General features: G+C 36.4%; 1 protein-coding gene across 5 annotated transcripts in view; it reads left to right on the top strand.

Moving 5' to 3' along the window:
- The window catches only part of TRAPPC8 (trafficking protein particle complex subunit 8), a 50254-nt gene that overhangs the window by 18946 nt on the left and 18142 nt on the right, over positions 1 to 13166 (top strand). For all 5 annotated transcript variants that reach the window (XM_048049351.2, XM_048049350.2, XM_048049354.2 and 2 more), the window contains 11 exons: positions 673 to 773; positions 1278 to 1383; positions 2853 to 2984; positions 4993 to 5217; positions 5952 to 6060; positions 7097 to 7291; positions 7469 to 7596; positions 8666 to 8740; positions 9387 to 9513; positions 10571 to 10728; positions 11198 to 11640. In XM_048049351.2, the coding sequence (XP_047905308.2) occupies positions 673 to 773; positions 1278 to 1383; positions 2853 to 2984; positions 4993 to 5217; positions 5952 to 6060; positions 7097 to 7291; positions 7469 to 7596; positions 8666 to 8740; positions 9387 to 9513; positions 10571 to 10728; positions 11198 to 11640 (1799 nt within the window). The remainder of the gene's footprint in view (positions 1 to 672; positions 774 to 1277; positions 1384 to 2852; positions 2985 to 4992; positions 5218 to 5951; positions 6061 to 7096; positions 7292 to 7468; positions 7597 to 8665; positions 8741 to 9386; positions 9514 to 10570; positions 10729 to 11197; positions 11641 to 13166) is intronic.

Genomic DNA, 13166 nt, shown 5'->3' with positions numbered 1-13166 from the left:
TGAATTAAAGCCTTTAAATAGATGTGTATTTTTTTTTGCAGTATGACAGCTGCACTGCATTTTGCTAATCTCAAAAGATACCTTAATTCCTTAATAATTCCTTAATGAATGGTGTATAGAGCTCTTAATTTTTGAAACCTACAGTCTCTAGTTACTGTGGAAGAACAGTTTGCTATCCTGCCTTCACCCTGTAAGGAAAGAACTATAATTTTAGAGGATGTGTTTAATAGAGTAGAATAACACTTGATTTCCTTGGAAATTGAAGAGTGAAAAATTTCCTTTAAGCAAGACTTAGAAAGCAGTCCTCATTTTAAAAATAAATGCAACTTGATCAGAAATATTATTCCTGCAGTAGGAAATTTGCCTCTCAGACTTATAAAGCAGTACTGAATCATTGTTGCTGCATACTGCTGAGGTGTGCTATCAACTGAAAACACTTCTGTAAATGTGTGTAACTTTTCCTGCTGTTTAGTTGATTACAAGCAGAGCTGTTAAGTAGACTATTTTATTAAACCTTCTATCAGTTACAGTATGTAGGGTGCACTCTTACATGCCAGTAATACATTAGATAAATATTTTGAGACAGTAGCTGTTGAGATGTGTTCATCAGTGTTTTGAGATTTACAATGTGTTGAAAACATCTACACTGACAGTTCTGACTCTTCCTTGTAGGAAATGGCAGCAGTATCAGCTTTTCTTCAGCCTGGAGCTCCTAGACCTTATCCTGCTCATTATATGGAAACAGCAATTCAGACTTACCGAGATATCTGCAAGTACGTTGTTTACTTTCATGCTGATCCTATGAAAGATGAACTAGTTGGTAGCTTAACTTTCTTTCTGCAGACAGCAGCAAGTAACTAAAAGATCAGAAGCTGATAACCTCTTTAAAGAATAAGTTATGTTAGCTCATCTAGGAATGAGACTCATGCTGTTCTTAACAGAGTACTTAGTAAATTTGTTTCTGGTAGTTGGGCTTGTTTGTCAGATCATTTAGTTGTCAGTTGCATTATTTTAGCTGGTGTTTTATAAATATGATATGCTCAAAGGTTTTCTAGCTTTGACTTAAAAAAAAAAAAAAGGTGCTGTTACAGGAGGACGAGAAACTTAATGGTACAAGCTCATCCCCTACAAAACACAGGCTGACACTTATCCTTTTTAAATTCAAAAAGGATAAACAACACCAGTCTGTAATGTGGAGGAAACTTGTCAGACTTGAGGTAAAAAGTTTTCCAATGTTTCTTTTCAATAAATATTTAATATATTTGTTTTTGCTTTAGGAACATGGTTCTAGCGGAACGCTGTGTACTTCTCAGTGCTGAAATCTTAAAAAGTCAAAGCAAATATTCAGAGGCAGCTGCTCTTCTGATTCGTTTAACCAGTGAGGTAAAACACTAGTTTATTCCACTCATGTCCTCCCTCTGCTTGTGTACTTACTGAAGTGCTTTTAGGTGACACTGATTCTTATCCTGGGGTACTTGCTATCCACTGATGGCAAATGGCCAATTAAAGCTTGAAGTGAAGAAAGCTGTTTATGCTGCAAGTGAAGAAACAAGTACTTTTTTTTCTTTCAAGTCAAGTGACTTATTTGATGTCTTTAAACAGCTGCTAAATGTACATTTGTTGTCTTCTTTGGAATTAATTTTCTTTGACATCTGCTTAGCTTCTGTGTGTTATACTTTGAATTTAAGAACTTGTGGGTTAAAAATATTAGCATGGCTTGCCAGAGTTGTGATGAATACTATATCACATATAATCAGAAGTTCTAAATAGTTTAAGCAATGAAGCCATAACTGCAGCTTAGCTGCTATGAATCATTAGAAGCTTACTGTGTAAGTGAAAGCTAGCCCGAACACTTCTGTAATACTAATTGGTTTAAATTAAGCATGGAACTAGCTCTCAGCAGCCCAGAAAGGGTCTTGCTAAACTATTACTGGTATTACATTTGTTCCACGCTCTTTCAGGGATCTTCTGTATAGCTTGGAGGAAAGTCTATCTAGCAGTTAGTTCTGGCTTTGTAGCCAGCTGTACCGAATTTGATGCTTCTAAGAATTCCTGGAATTTATTAAGCACGGAATAAATTTACTTAGTTTTGTAAGTTATTCTCTCAAGTGTCTTTATAGCTTCATTCTTGCCCCTTCAACTTAAACTTGGAACCAAAATTCTGTGTGAGCAGTATAAGTTACTTAAATATAAATACTAGTGGCTGTGTGCAATCATTTTATTTCTTTAAATTATGTGTAGTATACTTTTGTTGCCTTTTGGCAGTTGCAAGGAAAATATAGGATACTGTGTGAGTACTGGTAAAATCAAATAGATTCTATTCTTATTGGTTGGAGTAATATAGCTGTGTCTTGGCATGAGAAGAGAAGGGGATAATAGTAAGGAATTGTATACTGTGAAGAAAACGTTCTGGTTCTTATGATCTAAATTCACTAAGCTACATTTCCTCTATTTTCCCTTAATTTTATTAAGCCTTGAAATAAGACAGTATCTGAAATCAAGGGGGAGAGGGAGGAGAAAGAGTAGCAGAGTCCTTCATAGCCTGAGTAAATGAAGAGGCAGAACATATTTATTGTAACTCACACTGGAGCTGGGTTATAAATGGGGATGGAGGGAGGTGATTGTTAACAGCACTTTTGGTTATCACTATTTCTTTATCACCGTGCATGTGACAAAGTGAAAAATACTTCTAGTTTTCATTTATTTTTGTGTGCGTACATATGTTTGTATTTAAGACTTTTTAGCTTTACAGCAATGTTACATCCTTTTCCTGTTAGCATTAAAATAAGCTACTGTTACAGTTACATTTATATTTGATTTTGAGGCTAATTCTCCTTTTCTCTTTTAAATAGGATTCAGATCTTCGTAGTGCGCTTCTGTTGGAGCAGGCAGCACACTGCTTTATAAACATGAAAAGTCCCATGGTTAGAAAGTTTGCATTTCATATGATATTAGCAGGCCACAGGTTTAGTAAAGCAGGACAGGTAAGTATTATCTTTCTAGATGGCAAATATGATCAGCATTTGATACTTAACACATTTAACATGCCATTCAGATTATTAGTTTGGTAAAAGACATGTAGCTTCTGATAGTTTTGTGTTAGTTAGAACTATTGAGCTCAGTGATCTTCTGATTCCTGCCTTGGTCTTTTATATTTGTATTGGAAGTAATACTGAAGATCACTGGCTTGAAATTCAGTAATGCCTTTCTTTTTTTTTTTTTTTTAATTTCTGGGTCTTAGTTTTATTCCCAAATAGAAAGTCGTATTTCATTGTGTATTCATTGTCGTATTTCATTGTGTAAGGGAGTATTTTTACTCTTGAGGTGAATGAGTTGCAGGACTTAGTTTTGTTAAATTCTATTAAAATAATAACTAAATTTAGAGATATAGCTAAAGCACAAGGAAGACAGGATACTTTTCAGTGGAGTTTTAAGTGTATGAATAGTACAAGACAAACTGTAGTTATTTGGCTGTGGATCAGTTCTACCAATTAAACCAATACAAATTAGTTCTACTTCCACTTACATTCCTGGGTAGGCAGCTCTGTGATAAACTCAGTTTGGACATGAATCATGTGCTTTGTGTCTCAGTTGTGCAGTAGACTCTATGGGCAGCTTTTTTGATTTCTGTTGAGGTTAGCCACTGGAATTCAGTTATGGGGCTGTCCACAAATAGTCAATTTCTTTTTACTTAAAAGCTGCAAACTTGTGATACAAGGTATCAATACAACTTGTATTTCAAGTCAATAATACAGAAGATCCTAGGCATCAGATCTACATTTGAAACAAAACTGTGTGTGTATAGGGGTGGTGTTTTAAGACCTCCCCCTTCCTCCCCTCCAGCAAAAATAGTAAGATTATTCTCCCACTTGGTTCTATTCTTGCAGTATGTTCTTTATCTGTAGTTCTGTCAGTGCTACTGATAGGTATCTGCTAATAAGTTTTTTCCATTTTATTTTTTTAAATCTCATTCTTCTGCCTGGAAAACTGCATACATTTTGTAATGCTTTGACGTAATATTCAGGTATCAGCTTTATTGTTGCTTGTTTAATTCTTGTAAGGATTCTGTTTTCCAGTAAATGCTTTTCAGTGTCAAAGTAAACATAGGCTATTTTTTTTTTCTGTATTTTAAACAGCGAAATATTAAAAACTACTGAAGAGCCAGCCAGGCTGCTCAGCTACATACTGCAATATTAAATATTATCATATTAAAACATCCTGATGTTAAGGGATTACTGCTTGTCCTCTGCTGTTGTTGCCATACTTACTTGAACATATCTTGGATTAATTCCCATTAATGCTTTAAATAAGGGAATGTTTTTGAGAAGCTGAGACTTGCCTGTACAGTGACTACCTATGCAGATGTTCAGTGTGTAGACCGGGGATTGAATACCCAGGTCCTGATGTGTCCACAGTTAAGGAACTGTAGAGGCCATTGGGAGTAAAGCATCCATTTCACGTTGGCTGATGCAATTGGTAATTTTGTCCTGTATGTACTCTAGGGGCTGTCTGTTGCTTTACTTGGTGTGAATTTTGTCCTAAGCATCCTTTTTTTTTTTTTACTGAACAATTGAGTGGAGATGTGACATGAAGATTCAGTTACTGGAGTGAAATGTAATAAATGTAGCTTGTTCTAAGGCTTGCTAATAGACCTCTACAAGCTCTTGCAGTCAGTTCTAAAGCAATGCAGAACAGTATTTTTAAAACTAGTCTTCTCTTGTTTTCTAACTTACTGCCTGTTACTGATACTGGAGAACGTGAACTTTATCTGCAAGCTAGGCACTGCACTGTAGGAGCCAATACTATTTCTGTGTTCAGATTAATGTTGACCAGGTTCTATGAGGTACAGTTCTGCAAATGTTGTTATGCTTAATATAGTGGGGATTGTGGTAAATAACTTTCTGACTTGCTGTTCAATCTTCCTGGTATTACAATTGCAGTGCTTGGTTAGTGGGACTGTCTGAGAAATAATCTTTTTTTTTTTTCTTTCAGAAAAAACATGCCTTACGTTGCTACTGTCAAGCCATGCAGGTTTACAAGGGGAAAGGCTGGTCTCTTGCAGAAGATCATATTAACTTCACTATTGGTCGCCAGTCCTTTACGCTTCGTCAGCTTGATAATGCTGTGTCTGCATTCAGGCATATTTTGATCAATGATAGCAAACAACCTCCAGCTCAGCAAGGAGCTTTTTTAAGAGAGTATCTTTATGTTTATAAGGTAAATGATTTTCTTTTAATTCCTGAAGTGATCAGCAATTTCATTAATGGTAATTTTGTATTACGTTACTGATTGACTTTCTGTCACACCTGCATTGTTCCAGGGTTGGTTTTTCTGTAGTTGATGTGCTTATTTTTTACTTCAGGTTTCAAAAAGCAAATTTGCAGCATCTAATGTGTGTGTTAAGTTTATTTCCACTGATGAGTGTACGTTACAGGGAGTTTAGTGCTGATTATCTCCACACAACTTGCAGTCTTCCAGTTGCTTAGTGTCTTTTAAAGCTTATAAACAGAATGTTTGTAGTATTTGCTATTTTATGTTAGACCTTTTTTGAGGCTGGTGTTTGAATCCACAGTGTGGTGAGAGTCTATTGAATGGTGGTGGTATAGTGAATGTAGCTTATCAAATTCCGAGTTAGGCCTTGCACCATAATGAAGCTTGCAACAGCCATGCAGCCACAACAGTGGTTAGAGTACACAATGGAGACTTTTTTTTTTCTGTAAAGACTTCATGGACTTTAAGGTCTTTTTGAGAGTGAAAATACTACCGAAGACTGAGGCAGAATGAACTCTCAGAACAGTTAACTGAAATGATTCATTTCATATTTAAAAATACTTGTTCAAGTGTTGAATGCTTAAAACTTGGTCTCCTTATCATTCAAACATTGGTAATGTGCAGCGTGTATGTTATGCACTTTGATAATGACATGACACTCTTTTCCTCCTTTACTCTAGAATGTAACCCAGCTGTCACCTGATGGTCCCTTACCACAGCTTCCTTTACCATATATTAACAGTTCAGCAACCCGTATTTTCTTTGGGCATGATCGAAGACCAGCAGAAGGTTAGAAAACTTAATGTAAACAGCTTAAAATTCATTTCTTATGGAACCAAAACCTATGCAATTTCTCTTCTTAAAAATCATTGTTACATAAAAATTAATGTGGCAAGGTAACTTCTGAAGTTGGATCTCAAAAAGAAAAGCTTCAGCTTAGCACCTACTCCCTAAATGTACTCAGGCTCCTTGTGTAGATATGAAATCCTCATAGGCAATTGTACTAACTTTCATTATTTTTAATAGCTTGATGATTAAATGCAAGTCTGTCATGAACTTCATGAAAGGGATTTAAATGCTTTAGTAAATGCTAGATGCTAGTGTCAGAGCTAGAAACTAGCTTTCCAGTTAACTTTCTCTAGGATGAAGTGTTTGAAACATCGATTCCTGAACAGAAAGCATGTTGAGTAGAAATTCTTGTGTAAACTGGGTCTGTACTCTGGCATAAAATAAAAATAAACTGTATATACTGCTAAGTATACTACATAGCATGCTAAAATCATAGAATTCCAATATTTGCGTGTAAAAGTGTTTGCAGATCATCCTTGGTATCTTCTTCTACATGTGCATTTCAGAGTCATAGAATCATTAAGGTTGGAAAAGACCTCCAAGATCATCTGGTCCAACCATACCCCTACTACCAATATCACCCACTAAACCACGTCCCTAAGCACCATGTCCAACCTTTCCTTAAACACTCTCAGGAACATTGATGCCACCACTTCCCTGGGCAACCCATTCCAATGCCTGACTGCTCTTTCTGAGAAGAAATGTCTCCTAATTTCCAACCTGAACCTCCCCTGGTGCAATTTGAAGCTATTCCCTTTAGCCCTCTCACTAGTTATCTGTGAGAAGAGGCCGACCCCCAGCTCCCCACAACAAAGTGTCTGGCAGTCCACTGGCTAGTTGATTAATTGTAATCTCAGAAGTGATGCTGACTGAGAACTGAATCTTTTTAACAATACTTGCTAAACTGCCAGTGCAGCCCTCTGCGTTTGTTGTGTGCCACTGTTGTCATTTTCTAAGATTGTCTTACTCTTATTAGGTGAAAAGCAGGCAGCAACACATGTAAGTCTGGATCAGGAGTATGACTCGGAGTCATCACAACAGTGGAAGGAACTTGAGGAGCAAGTTGTTTCTGTGATCAACAAAGGAGTAATACCTGCAAACTTTCAACCAACACAGTTCTGCTTAAATCGCTATTCAGATAACTCCAGATTTCCCCTTGCAGTGGTAGAAGGTAAAGCTGAGATTTATACAATTAGCTCACTTTATTTCTGAAATGAATTTGTACAGTATTTCCTGCGCTGTTGTAGACTTAAACCAATTTTTTATGTTACTGACCTTCTGAATTAAGTGAGCCTTCAGAATGATGGGGGTAGCCTGTTGTCATTATTTTCTTGTGCTTCTTTAATAGAACCAATAACTGTAGAAGTCTCTTTCCGAAACCCACTGAAAGTTCCACTTCTGTTGACTGACCTTTCATTGCTGTGGAAATTTCAACACAAAGACTTCAGTGCTAAACATGATGAAGCAAAAGAGCCGGTAAGGAAAGCGTTATCTTTTTCCAAACAAAAAAAACAGGCAGTTACAGTTATGGACAGTATACAAAAAGGTTGAAAACTTAAATTTTCAAAGTTTCAGAGTATGAAAACAGCTGGTTTAAGTGTAAATTTAAAAGGTGGGGGGTGTGGGAAAATGGAAGGCAGCTACTGTATTTGATTTTTTATGAATTGCTCTAGATTTTCACACACTTACAGGCACAAAGCAACCAAGTTAACAAACTTAGGCTTCACAATACTCATTACAGTAATGCAAAGCAAAATACTTCAACATTTTATTGCATGTGTAGCATATCTGAGTCACAATAGGCACCTTGACCAATAGAAATGATTTGCCATGTTAATAAGTATTTTATGTAATGCCTATATCTTACTCACTACTTTGTATGTAGTGAAGTATGTGTTCTGAAAAGTGGTGCTGGTATGATATATGAACCTCTATGTATCTAGAAGTAAAATGAAAAATATTTTGAGTATTTTCAGTGAACTACTCACTACTGTTTAATTTGACGCTTAAACTAATACTGCTGGAACTTCCTTCTTAAGGACTCTAACTCCCTTATTTTTAATGCTGTTATATGTTCTGATACTGAATATTACAGGAAATTTGTTGGTAATTTGGTTTCTTAGACAAAAAAATGTTTTGGAACATAGTGATCTATAAAGGTGCTGCAAGTTTCTGCTAGTTATGGGGTTTTATATAAATAAGTCTCAACGGTTACCGTACACTTGCAATTTTATTCTTGTCTAAACTGCTACTTTAATGGTACAATCAATACTTCTGTGAGTATCAGTGAAATTATAAACTGGAACTGTTCTTAATCAGTGATAAGTCTTAAATTTCTCTCAAGTACATGTTTGAACTCTCAGCAGCTGCTACAGTTCAGAAAGTCCAAGAGGATGGGCATACGACATTGCCAATTTTTAAGTCTGTAAACTGGAATTTGTGTGCTTTTTGTCCTTGAACACTCTAGGAAAGCTGCAAGAAATAGTATATATGGCAATCTTTCTGTCCAGGAGTAATATCTGAGAAGGTCTGTCTTCTTTTTCAGGGAAAATGTGATGATGATATGATAGGAACTGAAGCAATAGCAGAATTTCTAATTAATAGTGAGGAGACAAAAGTGGTAAGTACCAGACTTTATATAACATTGATAAGACTATTCTTAAAACTTTGGGATAGGATGGAGTTCAGTCATGTTACAACCTGAATTCAAACTTAGAGGAAATGTTACTATGTGTGAAGAACTGGATCTTTTAGATCTCATCAATGCGTATAAGTAACTGAAGGGAGAGTGAGATAGGACAAGATGCAATGGGCACGTACTGAAACATGGAATGTTCTGTCTGAACATCAGGAAGCAGAGCTTACTGCGTGGCTGATGGAGCACAGGCAACCCAGAGAGGTTATGGAGTCTCCCTCAGAGATATTCCAAACCTAACTGGGAGAGGTCCTTGAGCAAAGCAGCTCTAGGTGGCCCTGCTTGTGCAGGGTTGTCAGACAAGACCTCCAATGGTCCCTTCACACCTTAAAAATTCTGAAAAATTCCTTAGAAATTCGAACTCTGTTCAAGTTAAATTTTATTACAATTTAGGATTCTTTTCTCATGTAACGTTTACTTTCCTGTAGATGACCTGTATTTACTATATATGGTTATGTCTTATGCAACTGTAAAGTAAGTGTAGCTATAAGAGTCTTTAGTAATTGGACATTTAAATGTAACATTACTTATTTAGTAGCAACAACACCAAAAATTTAACATATCTCCACAGGCAAGACTAAAGCTCTTTCCCCATCAAACAGGGGAGCTACATATTCTGGGAGTCGTTTATAATCTTGGCACTGTTCAGGGTACTGTGACATTAGATGGGATAGATCCTTCTGTTGGATTACAGGAAGGTAAGTGTATTATTCCTTCAAGTGTGTGTGTCTGGAAAGGGGAGTTGTGGATTCTGCTGAGTAAAACTGAATTGCATTCAGTGTTTTGACAATGCATGGCCTTTCTTTAAGTGAAGATATAGAATCAAGTAGAGAGATAGAAACTGGAAATAACTGGAATGGGGAAATAATGAATTGGCAGCCATATGATTACCGTAAGAAAGGAAGTAACTTCTGCAAAACCTGTTCCTATGTTCCTTTTAAATCTTAGAAATTCTGAAACCCTTAAATTCATATATTCCATCTATGGTGTCTATAACAAATTTCTTGACTCCTTTACCATTTATTTTTGTTCCTTTTTTTTTTTACTTTCTTTTAACTTTTCTCTGTGTTGCACTAACCTTTTTGACATAGATTCCCAAATATAAATTTAGCTGATACAGCTTTACTTATCTTGACTTTTTTGGTTGTCTTTCCTTTATATTAACATATAAATGCCTTAATTGCATGTTACTTAATATGTTTTGTTGAGTCATTCATCTGGAACTGTCTCCCACAGGGAAAATTTATTCTTGAAGTAAATGGGGATTAAAGTACATACTTGGAGATGTCTAAAAGAAATAAGCTTGGTTAACTATCTGTGAACTGGAAATTTGTGGCTAAGTCTTTGGAATAAAAATCATCTGAAGAGTGGTGGCCTGTTTTTGAAGGAAGAAAATGTTTTGAGCAACTTTTCCGTAGCTTGGCAGAAATTAGGAAGTTAAATGGATCACCTTTACTCAATACCCCTTCCCCTTCTCCCAGCCAGTCTGGTATCCTTATTCTCTTTACTGCCAGAACTTTAAAGAATTGAAGTAAAATTTAAAGGGCAAAATTTATCTGGCTGTCTGAACTTGCAATTGCAATGCATTCTGTCACAGTAAACTGTGAATGTCAGTGATTTTGTCAGTGATGCTGCTTAATCAGTGAACACTGTTCACCTTAACCAGAATCAAAATGATTTGTAAGATTGGGAAGGGAAGCTCAGATCACTTTTCAGAAAGAGTTGCTTTAAAAAAAGCTTTTAAAACTGTTTCAGGAAAGTTTGTCTCCAATGGGTTATCTGTACGAGGACGACAAGACTTAGAAATCCAGGGGCCTCGACTTAATAACACAAAAGAAGAAAAAACATCAATTAAGTATGGACCTGATCGACGTTTAGATCCCATTATTACAGAAGAAATGCCTTTGTTGGAGGTATGTAGCTTTTTCTACTGGTAATTTTGAGCAAATTGCTGAATCTAGAGCTATAAAGGTAGTTCAAACAATGAAGTCTTAAACTTCATTTGTATCTGTCTTTCCAGTTAAATTTGGCACTGACAGGTCATCATTTATGTTTTGTTTTCCAAAGGAGACTTGAAGCCTCCAAATTAATGTAATTCTGAAATTGTTACGCTCCCTTTCGATTTTTTAGTTTGCAACAGCTTTTGTAGCCAAATTATAACTGTGGGTAGGGAAGAGTCAAATAGGTGTTTTTGTTTGCCATTTTTCATCTAGAATACTTCAAGTTGGTTAATAAAAGTGGTGGTTTTTCTTCCTAGGGTTATTGAAGTGGTCTATCTGGCTAATGACAGCACTCAATAGTTTAAATGCTAGATTTTTTTTAAGCTCATTCATAACTTTGCTCAATGTTCAGTTTTTTCTCCTCCTGTTCTCTCCAATACAGGTGTTCTTTATAAACTTTCCTACAGGGCTTCTCTGTGGAGAAATCAGAAAAGCATATGTGGAATTTGTGAATGTAAGCAAGTGTCCTCTTACTGCGCTGAAGGTTGTGTCCAAGCATCCAGAGTTTTTTACTTTTGGTGCAAATACTGCAGTTCTAACACCACTAAGTCCTTCAGCTTCTGAAAACTGTAGTGCTTACAAGACTGTTGTGACAGATCCTACCTCTGTGCGTACTGCACTGCTATCTTCAGCTTCTTCTGTAGACTTTGGGGTTGGCACAGGAGGTCAACCTGAGGTAATACAAGTCCCACTTCCTGACTCAGTTCTTCTTCCTGGGGCATCAGTGCAGCTGCCAATGTGGTTACGAGGACCGGATGAAGAAGGTGTTCATGAAATAAACTTTTTATTTTACTATGAAAGTGTTAAAAGACACTCAAAAATGTGGTAAGTTATCTGCCTTTTTCTCGTACTTATTAGGCTGTTAATAATAAACACCATAAGCATAAATTTAAACTCTAATGAATTTCTCTGAGTTGCAGTGAAGATATGTGGCCTATTATCTGCTGTTCTAAGCAATAACTTTACTGTATGATCCAGTTTTCATGTGAAACTATATAGCCTATACTTCTTCCATCAGAGTGCCAATATTTAATAACTTAACAAAGGGGGAGTTAATGGAACTGCTTGATACAGACTCTGTTCATAGTTTATGTCTCTGGGAGCACATCACCCTGCGGGACAGAAGAAAAACTTCATGACTTTTTCTTTCTGTACTTTATATTTAAAAAAAAAAAGTCTGCTTTAAACCAAAGATTTTTTCCTAATTAAAATGTGGCTAGTGATTGTATTATGATGAAGTTACCCTTTGTAGGGGTTAAATACCAAGTTTGACTTGCATGCTGTTGTATAGCTCTTCTTTGGACCATTCCTGGGACAATGAACAGTTGTTTGATACTACAAGCTAACAAATAGTACATTCCTTTAACTTTACTACTGCTTATTCTCAAGTCCCACATGTTTCCCAAGCTAAGGTGGCTCAGAGGAACTTATTTTGAGAAACCCGTTCTTCAAAGAATCTGGGGTAAATAGGCCTTTGCTCAGAAAGTGAAGGTATCAGCCTTTAGGAAGGCATTTCTGAATTTATCTGTTTACTAAAGCTTCACTATGAAGACTGTCGATTCTCCTCACCTCCTGCCCCTACAAGCTGTCTTTCACCATTCTATAAGTACTGTGCATACAACATTACCTTACAGCTGTTAGAGTTCAAAGCTAGAGCAGAAAAAAAGTTTTAATAGGCTTTATCTAGATCTAGTTTTCAGTCTAGTAAGAAATCGGATTGTGAACTAAATAAATGTAATTATTTAATTTTCTGGGGGAGAATTTCATTATGGAGCTGTATGTGCTAGATTCATTTGTCTGGAGAAGTGCATCTCAGCCTTCGTTAAGTAGTAGTGCAGGCTAGGAGCAATGCTTCTGTAGCATCAGAGCTGAGGAGCTGCCTCCATATGGTAGACGTTCAGGATGATGGTGCCTTAGGTGTGATGGTACCTTAGGTGAGCTCTAGTCCCATGCACTTAAGCTCCAGCCACAAGCTGACATTGTTTTTTAGGCTAGTTCTGAGAGAGAGCAAGTGAGCTTGGCTTCTGAGACTTTTTCATCATGTAAACCAAAGCAAAGTAAGTTGAAGACTGTCAAGAGTAGATCAACAGCATGTTCCTGAAAATCAAACTACAAATCATGTAAATGTACCCTTTGATAACTCCCAGTTCATGGGGATTTGTTGAATGTGTTGGTGTTTTGGTAAATGTTTGTGCAGGAGCTGTGACTCACTAGTGGGCCTTTTATGGTTTACTTGCTGAAAAACTGTATTTCCAAAGCATGTGGTGATGTTAAATTGCTTAATTACATCCCTCTGTCTGTTTGCTTTCGTTATGCCACTTGTCTTATATCTGAAATATTAACAAAGTATT

Source organism: Anser cygnoides, chromosome 2, assembly GCF_040182565.1.
Source record: "Anser cygnoides isolate HZ-2024a breed goose chromosome 2, Taihu_goose_T2T_genome, whole genome shotgun sequence".
In the NCBI taxonomy this organism is placed as follows: domain Eukaryota; kingdom Metazoa; phylum Chordata; class Aves; order Anseriformes; family Anatidae; genus Anser; species Anser cygnoides.
This window is presented reverse-complemented; position numbering and strand designations above follow the sequence as displayed.